Source organism: Egretta garzetta, unplaced genomic scaffold (assembly GCF_000687185.1).
Source record: "Egretta garzetta isolate BGI_Z169 unplaced genomic scaffold, ASM68718v1 scaffold58, whole genome shotgun sequence".
In the NCBI taxonomy this organism is placed as follows: domain Eukaryota; kingdom Metazoa; phylum Chordata; class Aves; order Pelecaniformes; family Ardeidae; genus Egretta; species Egretta garzetta.
The window spans coordinates 682,046-707,428 of NW_009260613.1; the positions used below are offsets into that span (position 1 = coordinate 682,046).

The 25,383-nt window shown below is 44.5% G+C and overlaps 2 protein-coding genes across 7 annotated transcripts in view; one reads left to right on the forward strand and one right to left on the reverse strand.

The window, feature by feature from the left end:
* CEP57 (centrosomal protein 57) overlaps positions 1 to 14,059 on the forward strand; it is a 20,872-nt gene extending 6,813 nt beyond the window's left edge. Inside the window, exons 3-11 of one of the 4 annotated variants that reach the window (XM_035900451.1) lie at positions 561 to 740; positions 1,184 to 1,305; positions 2,174 to 2,290; positions 7,382 to 7,459; positions 8,574 to 8,678; positions 8,796 to 8,876; positions 9,228 to 9,472; positions 10,126 to 10,270; positions 12,099 to 14,059. In XM_035900451.1, coding sequence (XP_035756344.1) covers positions 561 to 740; positions 1,184 to 1,305; positions 2,174 to 2,290; positions 7,382 to 7,459; positions 8,574 to 8,678; positions 8,796 to 8,876; positions 9,228 to 9,472; positions 10,126 to 10,270; positions 12,099 to 12,335 — 1,310 coding nt within the window. In that variant the 3' untranslated portion in view covers positions 12,336 to 14,059. Of the gene's footprint in view, positions 1 to 560; positions 741 to 1,183; positions 1,306 to 2,173; positions 2,291 to 7,381; positions 7,460 to 8,573; positions 8,679 to 8,795; positions 8,877 to 9,227; positions 9,473 to 10,125; positions 10,271 to 11,180; positions 12,046 to 12,098 lie in introns of those variants that run through there. The other 3 variants (XM_035900452.1, XM_035900454.1, XM_035900453.1) reach the window with 3 other exon arrangements.
* A 600-nt stretch (positions 14,060 to 14,659) lies between these two features.
* MTMR2 (myotubularin related protein 2) overlaps positions 14,660 to 25,383 on the reverse strand; it is a 43,381-nt gene continuing 32,657 nt past the window's right edge. For all 3 annotated transcript variants that reach the window (XM_035900450.1, XM_035900448.1, XM_035900449.1), the window contains 7 exons: positions 24,706 to 24,894; positions 23,571 to 23,756; positions 22,498 to 22,704; positions 20,829 to 20,921; positions 19,137 to 19,250; positions 17,472 to 17,648; positions 14,660 to 16,388 (listed from right to left, as the gene is read on the reverse strand). In XM_035900450.1, coding sequence (XP_035756343.1) covers positions 16,227 to 16,388; positions 17,472 to 17,648; positions 19,137 to 19,250; positions 20,829 to 20,921; positions 22,498 to 22,704; positions 23,571 to 23,756; positions 24,706 to 24,894 — 1,128 coding nt within the window. In that variant the 3' untranslated portion in view covers positions 14,660 to 16,226. The remainder of the gene's footprint in view (positions 16,389 to 17,471; positions 17,649 to 19,136; positions 19,251 to 20,828; positions 20,922 to 22,497; positions 22,705 to 23,570; positions 23,757 to 24,705; positions 24,895 to 25,383) is intronic.

The following is a 25,383-nucleotide window of genomic DNA, read 5'->3' on the forward strand; positions in this document are numbered from 1 at the left end:
GGGGGGGAGGAGGAGGAGGGGAACACAAGTGCAAAACCAGAAGAATCAAAAAAGACCTGCCACTTAGAGAAATAAATGTTTTTATAGCCCATCTAATAGCTAACCTTTATTCTGCTCTGTGACCGTTCATAGGAATGTTGTGTTTGTGTATTTGTTGTGCTACCATGCACTTCTAGAGGAATAATAATAATAGAGAGAACTGCCACTGTTTTAACTATCTAGTTGTGACCTTTCATTTCCTTTTGATAAAGTCAGAAAATGCATTGTTTGCACTTAATCTACAGAATATTTACATGCCCTTTTCTGGGAAATGGATGCATGTCTCCCAAATATTTTAGAAGAAGGTGTGAACCAAGGGCATCTGTTTGTCTGAGACTAGTTTTAGACTCAGTTATGGTTTAAAGGGAGTGGGTTTTAATTCCTGGAAGGAGTCTTGGATGCTGGTAAGGAACACTCTGACTTTCTCGCATAACATGCTTTTATAAGAATGTGTCAAGTTCAATGTTATCTTGAAGTGGTGATTTAATGGTATCTAACAAAATGTACTTGTTTAATTACAGCAATATTTTCTGCTCTGAAGAATCTTCAAGAAAAAATTCATCGACTGGAGTTGGAACGGCTTCAGGCGGAGGAGAATGTAAAACACCTCAGCAGAGAAACAGCAGACTATAAAAAAGTGTTAAGTGAACAAATGCAACACAAAGAGCATGACAAGACTGAAGTGTCAAAGAAAAACCAAGGTTGTTTGCAAACTTTATATAGATACTGCAGAACACTGATGTGGATGAAACTTCAGTTTTATCGGTGCATGCAACTATTTTAATTTACTTTGTTCAGCATCTTTCACTTTGTAGTGATGCATGGAGTTATAAAGAAATGATTTTAAAAGCATACTTTGTTTTAGGGATTTGCATGCATACAGAAGTTCATTAAGCTTAATCAGTGGGTCTCCTTAGATGGTCCTTTTCTTGTTTGTTTTGGAACCGTCCTTTCAAGACGCAGCTGGATAGGGTGCTGGGCCATCTTGTCTAGACTGTGCTCTTGCCTAGAAAGGTTGGACCAGATGATCCTTGAGATCTCTTCCAACCTGATATTCTATGATTCTATGATTCATCCTGAAAACAAAAGAAATCCCAGGAACAAGGAGTGTGTGATTCACTTTTCTGCTTTCTGTTACCTTCAGAACTGGCTTCTCAGCTGGCAGCTGCTGAGTCTCGGTGCAGCCTGTTGGAGAAACAGCTGGACTACATGAGAAAAATGATCCAGCATGCAGAAAATGAGAAGTCGCATCTCCTGGAGAAACAGGTGTGTTCTCAAGACTATCTCAGGGTTAAATTATAAAAATCATGAACCACGTCATGATTTTTTGTAGTTACTGTAATTTTAATATCCTTAAGCATGGATGTCTTTCAGCTGCCCTTTATATACTTAGGTGTGGATAATTTCCATGCTTAAATTTCCCAGTCTTACCAGGACCCTGGTATTTTCTGCCTTAGTGCACTTGTCTTTAAGGCAATAAGCATTGTTTGCTCCTGCACGACTGGCGTATTGCAGTAGCTTATCCTCCTCCCTCAGTGTTATACCCATGGGCCACTGGGGAAAAAAACCCTCCCTTTTGTGTTTACGCTCTTCAGATCTTTGGGGATTTTCCTTACTAGTACTACTTTTGCTAAACTGAAGTTGAAATACTGATTCTGTAGAAATAATAGTAAAATTTCTGTTTTCCACCATCAGTGAATGTGGTATTTGGCCTATATCTAAAATGAGCTTGAATTTTGTTTTATAGGAGTATGGATCACCTAGAGCTCTCTGTTCATTGGTCTCTGTGGCTGTCCTATTTCAGTCTGTTAGATATTTACTGAAGAAAAAAAATTAAGCTATCTATCTCTAATAGCTGAGTAATGAGGAGTTTTTACCCCTTGGGGTTTGGAGGGAGGAGAGACTCTGCAGAATTCTCTCTTCTCAATCTGGTTGAGGGTGAGGTTCCCAACAATGGTGAACCAGTGGTGCAGTTTGCTCCTTAATCGTAGCACTGTCTAAAATTGCAGAGAGGAAGCAGCAGTTCCTTTGAACTGTTTACAGGCTTCCTTTGTGCTGTAGACATAAGGCTTACTACAGATGGTCTTGTTTTGTTGTGCTTATAATTGTTTTGCTTTTCACTTCTCCTTTCAAGGGTTCGTTGGAGCGAGATCGGCTTCTTGATCAGTCACATGTTCAGTCTAAATTGGAAAAGCTGGATATGCTGGAAAAAGAGTACAGCAGACTTACTATGATGCAGTCCATAGCAGAGGTCTGTACTGGATACTGTATCAGATATATCTTGTGTATTGTAATCAGCCCTTTATAGCTATATGTCAGTAATAAACCTGAGCAAAACTTTATGCTGTTGAGAAAGACAGCAGCTAAACATTTTTTGAAGTTGAAGTGTTGTAAAAACTTGCAGTTATTGCTGGAAGTCTGAATGGCCAGGTAGGCTTTAGGTCATTACACTTCATTTAGCCTTAATGGTATCTGTTGGTGTTCCTCTTTTCTGATTAGCTGATGCCTAGGCATGTCGGGATTGCGGGTGTTCTGAAGCTCCCAGCTTCTGAGTTGCCCTGCATGCTACTGAATGCTAGCAGTTATATCCTGTTACGACCCAGATTTGACTTGACTTGTGGGGGTTTGGTGTGTGTTTTCTTTTAGCCACTTATGCTCCTACTTAAGAAATGCAATTGTTATTAATTATTTTGCTTGCAGAATTCCAGACATTGCTAGGCCTCTAGCACTGGCTGGCTGTCAGTGGGTTTGAACCAGTCTGCCTCTTCAGGATTCATTTTGAATAGGTAGCTTTTAAAAGTTCAGCATGACCACGTTTGATCATATTCTTTCTATGTACCATCTGTGGTGTTGGCTTCTGAAATCCAGTCTGCATCCTGTGTCTTTCTGCTGCTGCAGAGAGACCACAAGACTCCCAAGCATGGGAACTACAGAGGGCTCAACGAGGGAGATGCTTCCACCTGCAGATTTCCTCCATCCAAAGGAGCAGATAGCACATGATTAGACTGTGGTATTGAGGATGGCTCTGGACTGTATCAAAATCATAGTCTTGCCACCCTGCATGCCAGCCCTTGCCAGGTGCTGAAGTAGGTGGTATTTTTCCAGGAGGTTATGAGATGTTTGACAGTAAATCTTTAGCTGGTTGGTCTGCTGCAGGACCTTCAGACGCTACAGCTATTCCTGGGAGTTCCTGACACAAGGCAGCTGTAACAAGCTGTTTTAAAATCTTGACGCCCCGCTTTGGTAAACTGCATTTATGGAGTAAAAGTGCCTGCATTGTTTACCTGGGCCAAACTCTTTCAAAGAGAGGTGCATGTCTCCTGGGCCTTGTCCACTGAAAGTAGCAGTAGGGCCCTCCAGGGTCAGGGTTGAAATAACTGGTTCAGCAACAGGAATTCCTTTCTCAAGGGCTTTTACCAAGTTTTTGGCTGGTAGCAGCTGGAGTTTGCTGAGGCTGGATTGTTTGTCTTTTTGTGCCTGGTTAGTGAACATAGTTTCAGCATAACAGTTCTTTTTTTTTTTTTTTTTTTTTTCTCCCCTAGATCAGACTAGATGTCTTTGATTCTTTGATATCCTTAGGAATTACTAGTGGTCACAATTAAATCTATTAATCTATTTTAGTGGAATTGGATGTTAAATTCACACAATTTTGAATCAATTCTAGGAACTAAGAGAAATCTGGATTTAACTCTGACTAAAGGTCATTTTCCTTGTGATCATTTTGCTGTCATGAGCTGTTTTCTGATCGGCAGGTCTATCTGCCTCTGTGCTTGCAGGCTGCGTTTCTATGTGAGCATCCATGTGCAAAGTGTTACTGTAGAATCCTGAAAGGGTGACTGCACACTTTGCTCAGAACAGTTGCATCTGTTGCCTCTTCAATCTCTGCTTTGGTTGTGGCAAGACCACAGGAACATTTGCAAGTTTAATTTGAAGCAAGAAAGGCTATTTCTATACAAGGTGTGCTGAAATGGCTGGAAAGCAGTGAGATGACCGCTCGTGTGTGAGCAATGATTTAACTGCCACTGATTTCAGACACTGCCAGAGCGCAAGTTGTGTATGGGTCTTACTGAGAGCTTTTAATCTCTGCAGAGCCACTATCTGGCACTATAAGTATTACCTTCAAGCAATTTGCCAAAGTTAGTATTGCCTGTGAAAAGGAAATGCTGAGGCTCTTATTCATGTGAAGGACTCCTGACTGGAGTACTTGCCTCAAAAGCATTTTTTTGGTGTATGTTTCTTGCACCTGTAGTTTCGCAGTGCAGTCTCTGGATAGCTGACTGAGGGGGTCTGAACCCTGTCTGAGGATGGAGTTAGGGGATGGGGTTGTACCCTAAAAGTGCAGTTTGGGCTCTGGTCTTGCATGTGGCCAGATGGCCAGAATTTTAAAGTATGTGTAGATGACATGTTTTGATGAACTGTAGTTGGTAGTAATTGATCTTTTCTTAATGCTAACAACGACACTTAATAGAATCCCACCATTCTGTGAGCAATGGAAGTAATGACTCCTTTCATTCAGTTGTGTTTTTTTCTCTATCCTCTTAATTGCCAGGTGGTGAGAACCAACACCTGCCCTGTTCCAGCTGGGTATATGCTGACTGCTTAAGCTGTCAAGCAGGTGCTAATTTGCATGGTAGTGAAACACAGAGATAAAAGCTGTCTTCATACTGGAGACATTTCCTCTCTGGTGGAACTAATTTGGAACTTTACCCCAGCAGCCAATTTTACAAAATTTAGATGCTCTGTATCTTTGAGGTTGCATATCTTCTTGTCTTCTCTGATTAAAGTTGTTTGGGGGTTGGGATGCCATCCAGAGAGACCTGGACAAGCTGGCGAGGTGGGCCTGTGTGAACCTCATGAGGCTCAACAAAGCCATGTGCAGGGTCCTGCACCTCGGTCAGGGCAACCCCCAGTATCAATACAGGCTAGGGGTTGAAGGGATCGAGAGCAGCCCTGCTGGGAGGGACTTGGGGGTACTGATGGATGAAAAGCTGGACATGAGCCGGCAGCGTGCACTTGCAGCCCAGAAGGCCAGCTGTACCCTGGGCTGCATCAAAAGCAGTGTGGCCAGCAGGTCAAGGGAGGTGATTCTGCCCCTCTGCTCTGCTCTGGTGAGACCCCACCTGGAGCACTGCATCCAGCCCTGGCGTCCTCAGCACAGGAGAGACATGGACCTGTTGGAGCAGGTCCAGAGAAGGCCACAAAAATGGTCAGAGGGCTGGAGCACCTCTCTTGCGAGGACAGGCTGAGAGAGTTGGGGCCTGGAGAAGAGAAGGCTTTGGGGAGACCTTATTGCAGCCTTACAGTATTTAAGGGGGGCCTATAGGAGAGATGGGGAAAATCTTTTTAGTAGGGCCTGTTGTGATAGGACAAGGGGTAATGGTTTTAAGCTAAAGGGTTGTAGATTTAGACTAGATATAAGGAAGAAATTTTTTACAATGAGGGAGATGAGGCACTGGAACAGATTGCCCAGAGAAGCTGCAGATGTCCCATCCCTGGAAAAATTCAAGGCCAGGTTGGACGGGGCTCTGAGCAACCTGATCTAGTGGAAGATGTCCCAGCTCACTGCAGGCGGGGTGGACTAGATGACCTTTAAAGGCCCCTTCCAACCCAAACTATTCTATGATTCTATGAAGTGATTACACAAAACTTACTTTCTCTTAGAAAACAGGCAAAAAAAGACATTGAAATATTTTATTTCTATTTTTTCATTGAATATTTTTGCAGTGGCTACTGGTGACTGAGCAGAGTGGTTTAGGCAGCCCAGTGCTGACCTGCAGCATGCTTTCTGTGCTGTGCTGCCTTATGTGGCCTCTGTGTTTGTTGTTAGCTGGCCCTCTGGCCTTTCCCTCTCAGTGGTGAACCAGTAATTCTCTTCATGCTATTTTCTATAAGCAAGTAAAAAAATTTCTTTGGGGAATATAACTTGGATAGATAATTTCTAACAGGTTCTATCACTGGTGACACAGTAAGATATCTTGTTGTGCAGTTTGAACTGCACACTGCAGCTAAACAGCTGGTTGAATGAAAACTCAATTCATTTCAGTATAAAAGCATTGGCCCAGCTTCATGTCAGTTTTCAGTTCAAACAGAAGATTTGCTTCAGTATTTTCATACTAAAAATTGTGTCATACTTAATGGGTTAAGTAACAAAAGATCTTTGTGAGACTGACCACATGGAAATCAAGAATTGTGCCGCATGCTGTAAAGGGCAGAAGAAATTACCTGGAATATACCTGATTTGAATGAAAATTAAAAAAAAAAAAAAATAGTCAAAAGGGTTCTTGTATTCAACAGAAGAAGTTGGTTCCATTATATAATGCCTTTGTCCTTGATGTTTATCCAGGATTTTGCTTTTTAACACCTTTGTATAAGAGCTGTTTACATTAATCTTGCAGTTAATGCTTAAGTAAAGCAGAACTGAAATATTTACTGCCTAAGCATAGTGGGTTTATAAAAAAACCCAGAAGTGTACAAATAGAGCTGTTACTTTGAACTGCATGCTTTTCTGCCTTGGTTTGTGGCTCTGTGAACAATCAGTCTTTGGGGAAAGAGAAGGGAAGCTGTTTTGTGTCCTGGAGCTCTGGATCCTTTTTGTCACTCTGCTGTATAAAATCAGAATGTTATCAAATAACTTGCACATTGGGAGTTTAAGCGTATCCTGCTTAAACAAGGTTTTCATCTTGTTGGAGGGTTTACAAAGAAATGTGTGCCTTTCCCCTTAACTCTTTTCTTTGAAAAGGGCTTTCAAAAGAGTTCTTACATGTTTTTAACCATACAAAGATGAAATCACTTCAGTTTTGCTTAAAGATGTCTCAGTGGCATCATATAAGCTTTCCTCCCTCTTTTTTATTAAGAATGTGGCTAGATGTTCAAAAATTCCTCTCTTCTAATATAAGTTACAGATACCGGCAAAAATACCATTAGTGGTCTAAATAAAGTCAGTCTTCTCTCCGCTTATACTGACACGATACAGCTGTGTTAGCTCTTTTGTAGTACAAAATCTTTCAAGATAATGTACACAAAATAACCTACTTTCTGGGATTTTTACAACTGAAGAGAAAGACAGCCTTGTGTATTACTCGCCCTGTCAGCTGCCAGTTAAATTCAGATACCAATTGTGGAAGTAAAAATAGAAAAATCAAGTTAAGTTTTAAGCATAAGCACTTGACTGCTGTATTTATGCCTATTCAGACAGCGGTCATTCTAATGCTGAAGTCTTCACTTAGCTTTAAGTTGTAAGTTGAGCTGATACACTTTTGCTCAAGCTCTTAGTATTGGAGGCTTCAGGAAGAAAACAACTGTTTAATTAGTAATGCTATTATTTTTATTCAACTTTGACTAGAAAAAAATGAAAGAGCTGGAACAGAAGCTTCAGGAGGAGGAACACGCGAGGAAGCTTGTTCAGGAAAAAGCAGCTGAGGTAACCGACAGGAAATTTCTTTGGTACTGGTATGCACTGTAATTAGCTCTTCCTTTCCATCAACTTTTCAACTAAACTTGCTGAAAGTTTCTTCCATATGTAGAATAATTAAAACCTCGTGTTAGTTTGTTTTTGTTTTGTTTTGTTCTCCTGTCTGAGGTGCCAAATGTTCTGAAGTTCTCTGAGCTCTTTGGAAACCTTTTTTCTAACAGCACCTGTGCATTGAAGCTTTATTTCTTCAATAAGAGAAGCTAGTTGGAAAAGAGGAGTAGAAATTCAAACTAATGCATAGATGAGGATGTATGAGGATCTCTGTTTTAAACAGATCAAGGTCAACAAGTGTGCTCCCTTGTTCATAAGTTTAACTAGAAATATTGTAGGAGGCAAAAAAGAGGCAGTGTACTATTGGTTATGAGTCCATAAGGACACTGGTCCTCTCCTAACCTTGAGGTGCTGCGTTCATTAAATACTCATGGTATGCTGAAGTAGTATGTGGGTAATGTGTTAGGCTCTGGCATTAGCCTTTGCAGTGAGTTGGGGGGGAGGGCTACATCTCAAATCAGTCATGAAGAATTGTTCTGTGCATGCTTCTCGTGGAGATAGCTTAGGAGCTGATTTCTAAAGCCACGCCATAGCTTCCTGTTGGAAGGAACAGCGAAGGGTATAGAGCTCAATGTTGACTGTGAGAATCCTGACCTTAACTCTTCCAATAGATGGTTTGGGGTATTTTTTACTGTCAAATTCAATAGAACAGAAAGAATACTTGTCTGTTAACTATATGCCACAGAATCAGTTGAGCAGGGTTGAGTGGCTTGACTTCCCTAACATTTCGTTAAGTGTAAAGCACAGCTGATGTTTTGGCACTTGCCTGCATGGGAGTAATGCAGTGAGACTAATTCTCTAACGTACTAGGATTAGTGATGAGTAGTGCTACCAGAGGAATTATTTAATATTTAAATTGACCTTGGACTGCAGAAGCATCCTAAAAACGTGCAGCTCTTGCTTTCAGAGAACCTGTGTTTTAAAAATTCTTGTTTTGCAATTCTCAGCTTACTCCGTCTCTGTTTATGTGTTAATATAATTCCAGTAACTCCCCTTATTCTCTCAATTAAAGCTTCAGACAGGCCTGGAAACCAACAGACTACTGATTCAAGCAGCATCACCATTGCTTTCTCCAAAAGCAAGAAAACCCAGGAAGAAAACTAAGCAGCCAGAGAAGGTAACATGTGTGCATGCAATGAGGAAGGTAGGCTGCCTCTTTTATTACAAAGCAAAGGGAAAATGGCTTTGTTGTAGTGTCATCTTAGATAAACATTTCTCTCTTCTTTCTTTCCAGAAATGCTCTCTTGCGAGCAACCTCACTACGCAGCCCCATTACCGACTGTGTCTGGGTGATGTACCCTTTGTAGCTGGGAAGGTGAGCTGTTTAATTCCAAAGCTTTGTGCTTGGTAGCTGCAGCTCCTTAAGTGGCTTTGGCTTGGTGCACTCCTGACACCCAGTGGTCGGATCATTTCATTTTCTTTGACTGCCAGTTTGTCTTCAAAAGCCTTGTTGAGTATCGATAACTTGCTGAAGTGGCATTTCCAAACAACGTGTCCTCTCTGTGCTGCTAGTCAAGCTGTTCTTGTTAGTGCGTATTCATTCAAACAAAAAATACATTCTTGGCAGCAAATCAAAATGTTATTGCTTTTTAAACGCTCTCCATTATTACCAAGTAGGTTGTTGACAATGCCATTTAAAAGAAGTCTGTCTTACTTTTCCTTCCAGTCTACCAGTCCCAGTCATTCAGTTGGCGCCAACGTGCAACATGTTCTACACCTGATGAAACAACACACAAAAGCTCTGTGTAACAGTCGTGTGGTAAATGATACTCCACTGGCAAAACCCATCAGTGCTGCTCATCCTGCCAGCACAAACAGGAAGTCATCGCTGCCAAAGGAATCTTCTTCATCCCAGGAAGAGCTCTCAGAAGTGCTGCTAACTTTACAAGACGAATTTGGGCAGATGAGTTTGTGAGTTTGACATTTTCTCCATTGCAGATCATGAATGTAGATGGTTTATATTTTTGCCTTTTGCTTTGAGGTTGGAAGGCTTTTCCTGAGAAAGGGTTTAGTTTTGGGAAATCTCTGCCATATGATCTCTCTGTTTTACTGGCTGCGGAGGCCGTCATTTATTTTTGCAGTTAAAACAGTCTGGGATGCATACCTGTTTTTATAGACAGCAGTATCAAATTTGTGAGGGGTTGGGGAGAAGTGTGGTAACAGCCCCTGATGCAATGGACAGATACTCCACTAAAGGACAGCCTTGCTAATCAGTTTGCTTGTCCTGGTTAACAGAACAGGAATTGTTGTCCTACTGCACATGCAAAACAGTAACTGAATGAGTGCTGAGATCATGCCCTCAAGGGGTTATTTGGTCCTTTTGAATGTATGAAGCTATTTATGTTATGGAGACTTCACCTTGCAGCAGCCTGCCACCAGGATGTGCTACTGTAATAACGCTGCCAACCAGCAAAACTCTTCTTACCGGTTCGTTACAGCGTGTTGAACATGTCTGGCTGCTGATGCTATGGTTTCCTAGAAGTGTTGTTTCTGAACTGGGTGTACAAGCACTAGGGGCCAAGGGAGTCTGATGCAAGCTTTGTTCTGTCTGAATTCCATGCTAGTGATCACCAGCAGCTGTCAAAGCTTGTCCGGGAAGCCCCAACCATTGCGGTGAGGGAAGATCTGGAGAGGGAACTCGAGGCGCTAGTGGGAAAGATGGAAGCAAAGGCAGACCAGATCAGCAAAGTCCGGAGGCATCGGTTGCAGGTGAGTTACTCCTGACTATGTCCATGCTTCTGTAGAGTTGCTATCGTAAGTGTTTTGTTTTTGCGTTCTATCTTAATTTAGCAGTAATTGAATAAAGCAGAAATAACTGCTGCAGGGCAGTAGTGCCTAGCTCTTTAGCTCTGATGTCCCAGAGTTAGTCTGCATACCTCCAGCTTTCTATCCTGCTATTTCTGCAGGAGTTGCCTTTCTGTCTTACCACGTCACCCTTGTGCCCACTCTTCATCCTGTCCTGGGCAGAGCTTTTGCATCTGTTCTTGTATTGCATTTTACACTCCTCTCATCCCCAAAACAGGGAAAAGACGATCTACTGTACGATAGCAAATCCCACAGCTGTGGAATTCTGTAGGCATGGCATAAGCTGGTTGGGCGATACACATGCCTATTGGGCTGGAAGGCGTGAGTCTACTTCCTGGGCCCCCAGCAGTTGGTCTGGGAGGTACTTCAGGTCGGATCTCCGATGTGCTGGGAGGTAGCTGTGTTCTGACCAGCCACACTCACTCCTGGCAGGCATCAAAGAGCTGTGCTGAACCAAAGCAACCCCTCTGCGGGAGGTTCCTGGTGACAGCCGGCTGCACAGAGTGGGGGAAGGCCCTCGTGGAATGCTGTTCTTCACGCTGAACTTGTAGGAACCTAAACTGTGTTTAAAGAGATACCTAAATTCCCAGGGACTGTCACTATTGAGCTGAATCTTTTAATAGTTCTCCTTCACTTGGAGTAAATGACCTATTTATGTTATGATTTGCATTTTCTAAAGTCTGAAATACCTGTTTCAGTTTAAAGCAACTTTCAAAATGTTTTGAATAGTGTAGCCTGTTCATTCAAAGTTATAAACCCCATTGATTCCCTGTTTTCTCTAATCTCTATTCATTTTACTGAAATTCTTCTGAAGAGGTTAATCCAATGTGTTTAGTATGGTTCAGTTCATATGAACCAAGAAGATTCATCCCCATCTGCTGTGACTTACACACAAAATACGTACGGAGAGCGCTGCTGCCGACATCCGAAATGGACACGTGAAATGTTTTCAAACAGAAGCATTGCTCACCTTTGATTTCTTACAATCTACAGAGGAGCTGTTGCAGAGAAACAGATGCTTAATAGTTCCCAGTACCAATGACTGTGCTTATACTGAGGCTTCTGACTAGCTATTGGCAAAAGTTTTAGGAGCATTTAGCATTTGGGGAAGTTGCTGCATGCTATGAACCAGGAGCAAGGAGCAGCACTACCTGAACTGAGAATACAAATGTGTCTGCACCGTAGACTCCGTCCGTTTCCCCGCTGAAGCTTATGCCAGTGCAGTGCTTGCTGCTGAGTACTGCGTCTTACCAGCTCTGGTTTGTAGTGCTGTGTGTGGATACCAGCCCTTCACCTCAGCAAAGTGTTGGTATTTTTTACAGCTATGTCTCTGACAGTGACTAGCTATTAAAATCACTAGCATGTGCGTCAAAAAAAAAAAAACCAAAACCCAACCAAACAAATTTTTCAAGCACTGGATGGCAACAGTTACAAAGGAACTTTTTGACATACATAACTTTGTTATGTTCATGATGCAGACATTCCCCCGTAATCAACTTGTCAGTTTTTAAACTTGTCAGGTTTTTTAACCTAGTAGTTCAGACTATAAGCTGAGCACTGCTCTAAAGATGCAAATATAGCAATGCTGTGTAAGGAAAACAAAATGTTTATTATTCAGGGTGACTTGGGAGCATCCATTTGCTTAGCTGGGTGAGGTGAGTGGCGGGTGCTTCAGCAACGTAAAGTGAAAGAAGGTCACTGCTTAACATTTTTCTTTGTATTTCTCTTTCAGCTAGAGAGACTTAAGAGAGAATGCAGGTCCAAAAAGACTTCTACTAAACAAACAAAAGACAGCAGGTTCCCCGTTAGTGAGGTTAAAGTAACAACTACAGTAACCACAAAAGGAAAGAATGCCGGTCCCATCAAAGTGAAACCTGGAGAGAAGAGTCGGAAAAATCTTCAGTTGCTGAGAGACATGCAGACCATACAGACTTCACTACAGAAAGACGATATCAGCTGGGACTACTGACTGTTCTGCAGGAAATGTTCTTGACACCATCCTGGTCAAATTGCCTCACGTTCTGGATATAAAGCAGCTGCCTTCCTTGCTGTGTGAAAGAGACTACTGTATGCTGACTGCACTTTTGGACTACAGGCCCTGAATTCTCCATCCCTGGGTTTGATTATTATGGTCTCATTTAAAACACATTCTATTTTTAAGGTACCCGGTCACTGAATCTGAACATAGGTCTCCCCAGCAGTTCCTTTCGTGCTACAGTGCCAGCAGTCCTTCAGTTTTCTTTCAGCACACCGAGCACCACGCGCTCACGTGGGTTGGCCTGTGCGAAATGCCGGTGTGATCTCGCGCTACTGCTGAGCCGTGCGTCGGGAGGCTTCTCGAGATGCATCGTGTTGAAAGCGATGCTGCGACCCCCGGTCTCGAGGGCTTTTGTCAGTTCTGTTCCGTGGCAGCTGCGATTACTCAAGCCCCGAGAGTGTCTGGCGGAGAACAGGTAAACCCGTTGCAGGTGTTCTGCGGAGCGCTCCTCAAAAAAGCTTTCCCAGTTCTTGTTCTGCTACACTGCCTTGGTCAGCACTAATGGCGATGGATGTTTGAGTACTCAAAAAAGGAGTAGAATAACTTTTTCTGAATTATTTTGCTTAATGATTGACTCAATTCTTTTCAGGTCTGAAGAGTAAAATTTTTCCACAGAAATCCTACTTTATGAAAAAGCTGCAGGATGGGGGGTAACATCCCATCTCCTAGTCCACAGCTATGGGTGGTAAAGGAGCGAGATAACCACGAGTGTTTTAACCTGCAAGTGCCTCAATCATGCTATTCAGTCCTGGCATCTTGCTTTTAACTTGAAACATGTGCTTTGATGAGCTCTCTATCTACTGTGGTAGTGGTGCGATTCATTTTGCACTCTGACTTGCACAGCTGAGTAAATGTTATTTATTATGTTAATAATGTAGAGACTTTCCTATTAATGGAAGGTATAGAAGACCCAGATGACCCGTTTTATAGAGTTGAAAAATAATAAAGCCAGCTTGCCTGTTGAATGAACTATGGGAAAACTGCACTTCCTCTGAATTAACGCAGTGTTTGCAGGTGTGCTGCCTGTGGTGACGTGACATCCCCCCGGTCAGGGTGATGGCTCTGAGCTGCTAGCAAGCTGCAGGTAGGGCGAGGCTCAGAGCTGCCCAGCCTTGCCTGTAGCAAGGGCAGGGAGCGGTGGGGTCAGCACAGACAGAAGGGATTTGAGTTTTGATTACCTGCAGGTGATCCACCCTGCTTGCAGGCGAGGCACAGGCTGTGAGGGGCAAAGTCAGAAGCTGTTACTCAGGCCTGGAGCCATCCCCCTTTACTTCATCTATGTTAGAGACGAGGGCTCTGGGTAGCTGGAGCAACTGCGTGGTGAGCAGCTCATCCCCGAGGTTCCTGAAGGTCAGCACCTGAAACTACACTCAGGAATTTTGCTTGGGAAGGGCCTCTGGGGATCAGCTTGCCTGAAGATGGGGTAACTTCAGCATTACCTCAGGCTGTCCTCACCCGGCCTCTTATGATGGAGGGCTTAGGAGTATTTTTGGCTCCATATGTGCTGCACGCAGTGAAGAAGGTGCCCAAGGTGGAATTAAGCCTACTGGGGGGCGAAAGCATCAATGAGCGGGCATTGAGGTGATACCATGTCATCCCAGTGAATTTGGGCTTATGAGTTGCACAGAAAAATGTGGATCTTCCTTTTACACAGAAGTTACTGTGCTAAGGCACTGTAAAGTGCAAAAATTATTTGACTTTTTTTGTATTGTGAAAGTATTTTTGTAATATTGAGCAGCTAAGCACTGTGTCTGTATTAATACCGGTCTGTGTAGGTTAAGAGAAACTTGTCCAAAGATGAATTTTGTTTTCCTGTCATTCTAAATCACAGAGTTTGAATATTAGCATCTTCCAAGACCATCTGCAGAAGAACGAGACTTGGCTTTGGCATACTGAATTTTCAGTGCTATTTTATTAACGTTTGCATGCCCTACACGTCCTTTGGAGAACCACACATTCGAAAATCAGAGCACAGGAACTTTACCCATTTATCAGTTTTTATTAGTGTTAAGGAAACCAAACAGCCTTCATCAAGAAACAAAATATACACATGTAGTCAATTTGTTGATACAGAATAACGCTATGAACCATCTTACATCGTGATTGTACGCAAGAGCAGATCTGCCCTTTCGCCTTAAAGCAAATCCAAGTCCTTCAGGAGGGGTTTTGTGTGGGTCCTTTGCGCTGTTGAGCCCCGTAACCGATGCGGCGGTGCTATAGAGCCCGCTGCTCCTTCCGTCAGGAGGTGGCTGTGGATTGCTGCGTAAGTACGGAGATGCTTCTTGCGGTAGAGCAGGCAGAGATGGAGATCCGGGACGGGGGCAATTACTGGTACCGCCTTGGAAGGAATGTGGCTTTTGAAAGGCAGTTTCTTATGTGTAAATTGGTCCCCTCTTGTACCCTCTCAGAAAATACTTCCCTATCGCGGAAGAGGGGCAGAGCGCAGCAGCGTGCCGATGGGCACATTAAAGAGGTGACCACAGTATGGGCTCCTGTCACAAAAGAGCAGCATGGAACCCAGACCGAGCAGTGCATGGAGATGAGAAGTGGCCCGGAGTAAAGATCCTGGCACGTACATAACTTCCTTTGCTGTGAGCCCCATCTTCTACAACCCTGCGCTTCACTGTTTGGAAGAGCAGTGGGGCAGCTGTGATTTCACCACGTGTGTTTTTTATCTCCACTTCTACAGTAAAATTTTGTATTAAAATTGAATTTGGACTTAAGTTTTCAGTCAGGTGCCACTAATTCTTGACGTATGCTATGAGGAAAGAGACCCAAAGGTAGGGCTCAGAAACTGGCTAAGCTGTTTGGTCTACCAGAATAAGCTTAAGCAGCAGTGGCAATGCAGGCAGAAAGGCTTCTTTGGTTGATAGACAGTTGCTTCCATTAGTTAACAGAAAACCAAAATACCTTAAGTACGCCACTATGATCCCGCACAGAAGCATTAAGGTCACTAACTACGCTGACCCAAGCAAAATGAAATGACCGATCCCGCAGTTTGCACGTGCCCCTTGGTGTTCCGTTGCCTCTCCCCGATGAGCATGAGGCACTGGAGGACAGGGGAGCTGCAGAAAGCCCAGGGGAGCCACGCTCTGCTACCCCCTCAGAAACAGCGGTGCTGAAGTGGCACACCACACTAAACCGTAAGGGAGACCCTAAATTTGTGGAGATGGAAGTAAATGTCCTACAAAGTCAAGTCACGTAGGTTGCTCCTCTACCACCGTGTTTTACTGGTAGAAGCTGCCCTGTCTTTAAATAAGGCATCGCTTACATGGCTTCCTATGGTCTAGATCAAAGCAAAGGGAAAAGCGAGAGCAGTGATGCGTTTCAGACGCCATCGCTGCTTGTCCCTGGGTGTGCTGGCAAACGCTCTCACCGACACCCCTCTGCAGGCCTTCAGAGCGGAGGGTTCCGTGACTGCAGCCCTGTTCTAGGCTCCAGTGCAGCCACAGTCAGCAGTTCCTTTTAGCCAAGGGGAGATTTTTCAAACTTCTCAGCAGACGCTTTGCCTCCGCAGTTCTTCACTCTAGTGCCCAGCCTCTCTTTAAAGCCACGCGATTTCCAGCAGGTAAGCGAACAAAGAGCGAGCTCTTAGGTGGCAAGTGCAATTAGCTTGTATTGGAATCTAGCCACTGAGAAGGTTAATTGCATAGGGGGCCTTGTTTGTTTGTTTTTGCTTAAGCTTCCTCTAGTGCTACAGTACTAATAAATTACCCTGGAGAGAAATAAATAAATAGGTTGGCATCTCCCAGACACCAGACTGGAAATCCGGAGGGTTTCAGAAAAGCTGCCCCCGTGGTCCTGGGCAAAAAAAAGTCCGTATTATACAACTGTCTGTACAGGAGTGACACACTGCGCGGGAGAGCCAGCTCTCTCCGAGGACGAGGTGGAACGGTTGGTGATTTCTCTCTGCAGTTCCTCCACTTTCTTCTGCAGCTCAGCCCGCTTGGCAAGAAGCTCCTTGTAGCGATTGTGGACAGGTTCCTGCAAGAGAAGGTGTAGCTGAGTGCTGGGAGGTAAGCGTGGGCTTGGGGGCGGAAGCCTGAGCCACAAAAGGTGCGCAGCTATGAGGGAAGGAAGGCTGGTACGTGGGTTACGTCACTGTCTCCAGCCCAGGGGTGAGTAGTTGCTCTGGCTTTGGGATACTTGTTCTATCCAACACGCACAGTGCAACGGGGGCTAAACAAAATATTTGGAATATTTGGAAAGACGACAATTACAAAGCTCTAGTCTGACATGTCTGGGGGACACTGGCCTTAGGGGCTAAACAAAATATTTGGAAATTTGGAAATTTGGAAAGACGACAATTACAAAACTCTAGTCTGACATGTCTGGGGGACACTGGCCTTGGCATCTCAGCCTGGACGTAAGGTCAGGTCTTTGGGGGGAAAAGACCCAACAGAGAGTTACCGAAATGTTTTCATGTCGTTTTGACTGTTAAACAGTTCATACTGGAAAGCATTTGTTGGGTTCCTGTATCTAATCCCCCAGATTTGCAAAGCTCTGATGACTGCGGCTAGACATTGAGGCAATCCAGGAATTTTTGTCCCTTCCTATTGAAAAATGATTTCAGCATTTCGGGCTGGGTTCGGGCTGCTTGTCCAGCCAGGGTTCAAGAGAGTCGCAGGGTTGCAGTCAGAGCCCCGTGCCCTGGGCAGCCAGAGCAAGCAGCAGGTTCCTGTCGCTGGTAATCTGCATACAGCCCCAAAGCTCACATCCAGAATCCCACATCCAAAGAAGTCTGAGGTTTTTAGGCTCCTTTGTAAAGAAGAGAGAATTTAGATAATTTTCCCCATATCCTGAGAAATTTTCCAAACTGCCAAGTATCTTCAGCTCCTGCAGATTTCACGTGGCAGCGACCTCCAGCTGAGCGCCTGCACCAGCCAGCTGTAGATGCTGCTCCTTCATTTACTCACATTTGAATTTAGGCTTTTGGGTTTAGATTTAAGCAGTGGCAGCATCAAGTTTGTACGCTGCTTCTTGTGCTTCAAAGGTCCGGAGCTCCAAAATGACACTATTAGCACTAGCAGAGAGGGAATGAAAGCAGGACCCTCGGAAGAGACGTACCTGTGGCTTCATCCTGGGGTTCCAGCGGATGTAGTAGCCGACCCACAGCTCGAGGTGGCGCATGCTGGCCACGGGATACAGGACGTGGTTGGAGTAGCTGACGTACAAGGGGTTGGTGAAGTCTTCCAGTTGGCTGTTGATGTAAGACCAAAGCGACACGGTCTTTTTTGGAAGGCTCTGTAAGGGAAGGGGGTGGAGGAGGCTTTATTTCCTATACGACTCCCAGCATTTATCTGCAAAGTACATACAACAGCATATACACGTGCCTGTCGTTAGTACAGAGCTGGTTGCCTTTCTGTAGCTTAAAGAAAACTACAACCCCCCCTGTTCTTTTGATGTGGTTATTGTGATGGGAGCACGTGGATGCAGGCAGGCACACACCCCCCCCGGCAGGGAAACGTCCCCTCTTACCCACCCAGCTGCCACCACAGACCAGGAGTCGCCATCGGCACAGCAAGGGGACCCTGGCATGTGAACTCCCAATGCTTCAGCTAAACTTCACCTCTTTAAAGCGCTCCTAGAGGACTTGCTGGAGTATTTAATTGCATTTAAAAAAAAAAAAAAGAAAACATTTGACTTAGCCCTGATCTAGCGGAATAATTAGGCCTGTGAATAGTCCCAGTGAAACCAGCGTTGAAGTGCTTTCTAGATTAACTACTTCACTAAGCTGAGGTCTTAAAAGAAAAAACCCAGCCTCACATGCAAACAGCATGCAGGTTTTCTCTGGAAATTGCAATTATTTAATCACTGTGGACTCTAGAGAAACAGGGACCCTGATTTCACTACGGTACAATGCTCTCTTCTGTATTACAGTAATTTATTATTATTTTTATTTTTTAACTGATGTGCTGTCAAATATAATCACATCGGGTCCATGCAGCACTGCCCTCAATATAATCACATCGGGTCCACGCAGCACTGCCCTCAACATACATCTGCAATGTTAGGCTGCAGCCTTTTGGCGGCAAAACGCTTCAGCTTTAAGTAGGTGAGACAGAAGGAGCGTCCCTGCTTTTCCTTCTGACTCAGCCTGGGTCTGAACAGGGCAGGGTTTGAATGGTCTGAATGTGCACGTCCATGTGCTCCTCCCTTGGCAAGCAAACCTCGAGCAGACTGCAGGGCAGAGCTGGCTGGTGGCAGGACCTAGGGGCATGTCCCTCCTAAAGCTAGTGGCTCCGTCCTCTCCCGGAGAAACGCAAGCACAGCAAGAAGACACGCTGAGAGCAGCTTGCTGTAACCTGTGTGTGCAGGATGACAATACACACGTGGTAGGTAAAATCGACCTAACAGGACCACCGCAAGGAAAAGGGAGGGCAAAAAGGTACCGGTTTCCACAGAGGTTACCTTAAGCTGGAGTTCAAAGAAAAATTGCATTTCCAACTATTCAGGAGACACCAGGAGCTACTGAGCCACCAGTGAGTAGTTGAAAGCAGCAGGACTGTCTGGAGGGAAATGGTATTGGTCTGAAATGTGAAGTCTCCAACAGGCAGCAGTGCGCACAAAGAGGAAAACACCCCGTGTCCCAGCTGTTCAGTAGAGGGCTTGGCCTTTCCCAGACCTGCATCTACCACTGCCTCTGAGGGCTGAAACAACTTCTCTAGCACCACCTGGCCAGCTACAGCAATCACAGTACCATGCCTTGGCCTTGGAGAGGAGCTGTCTTACCTCCTTCACTCTCTGCTGCTCACTGCTGCACAGGAAGGTCCCAAACAGACAGCTGTAGAGGTGATCCAGGATGGTTATCAGGAAGTACTCGTTGAACTCAAATGCTGTAGGAAACTTCAGACAGAACCAGAAAATTAGGTTGGGATTTTAGAACAGGAATTGCAAATAAGCTTTCTCCCACTTTGTGGTCTTGGTAAGGAGTTGGCCTCTCTTCTTTATTTCTAAACCAGGATTCGTCTCTGTTCTTTGCCTGGTGCAATATTCAGGGTCATATTTGCTCCTTCCAGGAGCAAGAGTTTCTCTCGGAAAGCTGCTTTGCATGCACAGAGAGGAATTTTGAGCAAAAGCCAGAGGTCTGAAGGGTCTGACTGCTGTGTTTAAACACACTCAGTGCTGCTTCAAGTTGAAGCTTGCTCTGCTACACCTGCCCCTAATGACAGACCATGCAACAAGACTGCGAACAAAAGGCTGAAGCATATGTGAAATAATGCATAAAAAGAAATGGAAATTTCCTGGAGCCAAACGGAAACAACCCGTGTGCGCAACAGAGCGCTTCCCCAAGGGAACAGCAGGGAGGCATCTTGCAACACAGGTCAGCGGGAGGTACAGGTGCGTGGGCAGGGGCTGTGTTTGCTGTTGGCGTTCCATGCAGAAACAATCAGTAAGAACACGTGCAGTGAACTGCAAAGACATGCTGGAGTGATGGAGAGGAGAGCGGGAGGCCTTCCTCCCTCACGAACCACCCTCCTCTTCCCAGGCTACCCTGGTTGCAACACCCTGACCTCACCAGCAGGTCGGGATGCCTGCTTCTAGGAGCAATCCAAGGGTAGCATAATGAAAGTGACTTCTGATGATGATAAAGCCTCCCTCTTTCTCTGCTTGGATATGGTACAGCTTCCTATATAGTGGCATCCTTTCCCATTTCACCTGTTTTAGCCCATGACAAGCCTAATTTTTTTCAAAAAACTGCCTGACCATGGCTGACATTTGCTTAAAATGCAGCACAAAGATCACAGCAGACAGAAAAAACATTCCGGGTCTTACGTACTTGGGGGAAAAGCCTCCCAGCCACAGGATATCTCTCCCAAACCGTGCCTCTGCCATGCTTGGTCTGAAGCGAGGACCTCAGCTCCTGGCTCTGTACATCAAGTATGAATCAGGAGCAATGTGTGCGCCTTCCAAAGTTGTTAAAAGGGAACAAATGCAAGTCTCCCCTGCAGGTTTGGTTATGGGATCAGCTTGAGCAGAGGCAGTAGGGATCTGCATGCACCCAGCACGCTAGAGACATCAGTAGCTCAAGTCACTTATGCTTCTTAAGGCACAGTGGGCTAGTGAGGACAGCCGGGGTGCCTGTTCCTGCCCATGATAAACATGAGGCAGCTCTCCCCTGTTTCAGGGTGAGGCAAGCTGCTTCTCACAAGCTCACATTTATTATAGCAGCACGTATGTAAGCAGCACCCACTACCTAGCTCATCTGATGCAAGCTGACATCGTGGCCTTCCTGTGCACTTGTGCATTCAGGTTCTTTGCTAAACAGACTCCCGAGAAACTCGTTGCCAGAGTCAAGAAGAGAGCAGAAGCCCAGGAAGGAGAGCCTGTGCAGGACAGCTTGGAAATTACTCAGGTGGCCAGACACTGTGCCACACCTCGGTACAGTGGCTTTGTGGACACGCGTGCCACCCAGCATTTTACCTGTCTTGTCATTTGCCAGACACAGTCGATGAACTGGAGGAAGACGGGAGAGCGATCTGCGTCTGCGTGATTCTTATCGCCATGGCCAACTCTCTGAAACAGAGCAGGACAAAGAACACAAGTCACCCGGGGCTTCACGGGGAAACCACTGGGGTCTTCTCTCAGTCACCCAAGCCTTTAGCAACAGTTTTAGGAAGGTTCAAATGAGTCCAGGTTTTCTTTGTCCATATCAGTGGCTAAAGGAGTAAAGGACAACTACTCCCTTCGTCTTTGAAGCGAAATTTCTTTATGGGGATATTTTCATGCTAAATTAAAACAAGAGTTGTTTGAGTAGAGGCTCCAGATGCTATGCTGGCACTGATTTCAGTTAATAGCTAAAGTTCAGAAGGAAAAAAAATGAGAATGCTTTTTGCTTCAGTTGCAGCTGTCGTCCTGGCTACTTCAGTAGTACAGTGTGCTAGATCTAAGCACTACCTACAGGCACGGCATGTGGCGATAACCGTCACACGACACCTCGCAGCTTCCAAGCGCTGTACAAACACTAATCCAGCCCATCTCCTGCCACCTCAAGAGAGGCAGTGATGAAAGTATCCCCAGAAGTAGGCCTCCAACCCCGGCCATGCTGTGTGGCCTTGGATAAGACAATGTGAGGCCCGATTCCTTGTAACTAGTATAGTACATTACGTACATATATTACCCAGGAGCCCTAAGTACGGTAAAAAGACAGAATAAGAACACGTAAGTAACAGAGATCCCTTGCTCTTCTCTAATGCTGTTCTCCCCTCACCAAAGGAAATCAATGTCATTATCTTCTTTGTATAGACGGGGAAGCTAAAATACTCATAGTTCAAACACCAGATAACAGTTTCGCTGCAGCAGGACCTCAGTTCCTTAGCCCCTCCGTTTCCACACCCTCGTCAAAGCATATGACTGTGCAACCCACCGTCGCATGTGCTGTCAACAGACCTTGTTCTAGCCCTTGCCAAAATTCAGTGACCACAAGAGCTACAAGCAAAACACAATAGGAACAAAGACAAAGGATACTACAGAAAAGCTCTCAATTCCCATCAGCGCAGACTGTAACAAACTCCTGTGTCACAGGCCCACAAGCTGCCTCTCTGCAGACTCTAAGGACACAAGCACAAGCTACTCTTGGTCCAGTCTCAAACTGCTGATCTTTTACCTAAACAATTAAAAGTCTCGCCAAAAATAAAATGTGCCTGAAGAAAATGCGAGGCCAAGGTCATAACCAAATTCCCAGCCTCTTCAGTACCAAGGCATTTGTTAGATGACGGTGTCCGAGCAGTCTCAGAAAATGTACTGGAAAGAAAGACAGAAAATGCCCCAGTGGTCTCTGCCAACTCCCAGCAGAAATGCCTACCCTGAACCCAAAGCACACTACTGGTTTAAGCCTAAGCATGGGAACACAACATACCAGACAGGCACCTGAGAGATTTAATACCAGCTGTTCCTCCTACCTAAGCAATACCGTCTCCAAGGAGGCTGAGAGATGACTGGAATTATAGGCAGAAAACAATAGCAGCAGCATTCACCTTTCTTCTGCGATTTCAGGTGGGAGACTTCTCACAGGAAAGGCTAAACTCTTTTGAAATCCTTCAGGGTGGACAATAACTTTCTGTTCAGTGCCTTCCAAGGGCTAGTGACTCACCAGCTGAAATCTGTGGCCGAAGCTCAGCCACTCCTTCTCCACTAGCACTTCGAAGCCCCTGATAGTTCGGTAGTAGCCATCTAACATGAGCAGAGAGAGAGAGGTGAGCTGGGCTGTCCGGTCCCAGCCATCACTGCAGTGTACAACCACAGACGTCTTCCCTGATTCCACCTTGTCAGCAATCCGAAGGGCTCCAGCAAGAATAAGCTAGGACAAGGGAGAAAAAAAAAGTTACAAAATCTCTGTGGAACAGAAACTATAAATGAAAAATGGCTAGTGACAACACAGGACAAACCAAGGGCTCTGTCTGCCTCAAGGAGAATGGTAAATCAGTTCCAACTACTTTATAACTAGGACAGCAAATTGGTGAACACATTTTTTGTTCCAGCAAGATGACAACACATCTAAACTTTAGCATAGGCACAACTCTAGAAGAGCCCTCACATTAAGCTCAGTCCTTGGACAGGTCAAGATTTAAACACAGGAACATTCTGTGCCTGAACTTGAACACAAAATGGCCACCACCTTGCAACTGCCCCAGGAGCAGACTTGCCCCTGTCTTAGCAGGTTGACAATGTCAGCTGGACATTTTTAGGGCAGAAAGAGCTTAATTTGAAAACCAACATCCGCAGAAGCTGAAGCATTTTGCCCCACTCATTCTGACTCTGCTTGGATTCCTGAAAGGCTGATGGGGCACAAACACCCAACATTTGCTGGTCTGGACCAGGCAGTAACGCCAGGATGTCGAGGATCCCTGAGTCAAGAGCTTGGAAACTCTGGGACTCCTATGCTCTAACCAGGGCTTTCACAGTTATACCTTACCCAGGAACACACTTCACTTCCAAAATACCATCTATCAGTATTTCAAACCCTCTCTTGTCCCTCTTCCCACCTCTCAAAATTCCCCATTCCATGAAACTGTGGGTTTAGTTGTTTCTAAATTGAGAACAAATTTTATTTCTCATGAATTGAAAATCCAGCACTGGAATTAGCTCTGGATATATTTCCCAGTGAACGGACTGGTACAGAGTTGTGGTCACTCAGCCACACCCAGTGGACGCAGATGTGCATACCTTGATATGCTCTAGCCAGTGAGTTGACTCTAAATTAGACAGCCAGTGAGTCTCCTCAATATTGGGATACACAATTTCTTTCAGTTTTCTCAGTGACTCTCTCATAACATGAATATTGTGAATGTCCAGGAACACTAATTCTGCATTCTGATAGGCATCCTCGCTCTCATAGCCCCCTCCTTTAGCCTGAAGAACAAAATCCACATAAAAATCATTAAGCAAAAACATACTTTATATTTTATCCCAATCATTCTTCCTGAGCAAGTATCAGCTGACAAAATACCACAATGATTGTGCTATCTAAAGCAGGCAGAAAACACTGGATTTATCTTACGATTGGGAACAAACATGTACATGCGCACACTTTGTGTGTCTTTCCTGCAATAGTAATGAATGCTATAATTTTTACCAAAGAATATCACATTACAAGGCTTCTTTTTCTCTGTAATTATCATTTATCCCCATTCAAGCTGCTAGCTCATTAGATTCACTATTCTGTCATTTACAAATTTACCATACTATTATAAAGGAGTATATCCCACACACTAATTGCCTTTAGAAAGACAGATTAAAAAAAAAAAAAGAAAAAAATCAGCTTTAGTGCAACAAAGCGTTTGTACCATTAAAACAGTGCTTAGTGATGGCACGAAACACAACAGCAGGAAAAACACAGCAACATTCATATGCATTAAAGATCCCCAGCTTACATTTTGAAATTAAAGATCATGATGCCTGATTTTCAGAAAGGCTGAGTAACCCCTGCTCCCGTCAGGGCTAACGGGGACAGAGTTCCGGTGCTGCTAGAAGAAGCAGTCTTCCAATGATGCGAAGTGAAAAATGGTGATACGCAAGATCCAGGGTGCTAGAGTTTGACCTCAGTACTACTTTGTTTTGGTTTTTTTCCCCTTCCAATCTCATTTCCCGTTGTAGTTTAATCCAAATGGACCTTCAGTAGTCACACTGGTATCTGTTAGATGCAGGTGTAACAGTCTGTCTAGAGAATCAGATCATTGCAGAGGGTTCCCTTCATGGTGGAAAACCCTTTGTGACCCTCAGGAATAATGTGAAATGGTGGTGGGAAATGTGCTCTAAATTATTACATTCCCAGCTTTAGACAGAGGAAAAAGCACCTGACCTTGTTGGCTACAGCATTCACACTAGGCCTTGCATCAAATATGAAGATTTTATGGGACTGAGCATTAGAATCCATGATGGCTTGAAGGTACTTCTCATCTTCCTTGCTTCGCTTGCCACTCACTCCCACCATTGGCTGGCTACAGCGAGTGATCGTTGCTTGGCTTTCTGGGTGAATCCATGACAACACCTTTGGAAACGAATGAGAAAGAAATGAAGGAAAAATGGGATTGATTAAACCAGTGAAGTGTTTCACCTGTAATGGCTTGCTCTGGGACCCTGCCATGTATTAGCTGGTTCCAGAAGGCTGGATTCTATTAAATCGCGATTGAATGAAAGAATGAACTCTTCTGTCCTTATTCATTCATTCTAGTGGCGTTCCCAAAGTTTGAACAAACAAGAGGTGACTGAATAGGTTTAAGTCTGACTTAAATATGATGCAGACTATTTTCTCACTGTTGTGTGAGTCACAAACACACTTTCTCACTCTGCAGTCACTGGGCTATGACTTAGTCTACGTTACACCACGTAAAAGTTAAGCACTTTAGGAACAGATTTGATTTTCTACAGAGTTGCGAAGTAAACCAGTACATTTTCAGTGACCACTGAAATAATCATCATAACAATGTGTTTTGTCTTCATTTCATTTAATACGCATTTTCATCAAGAGTATCACTAA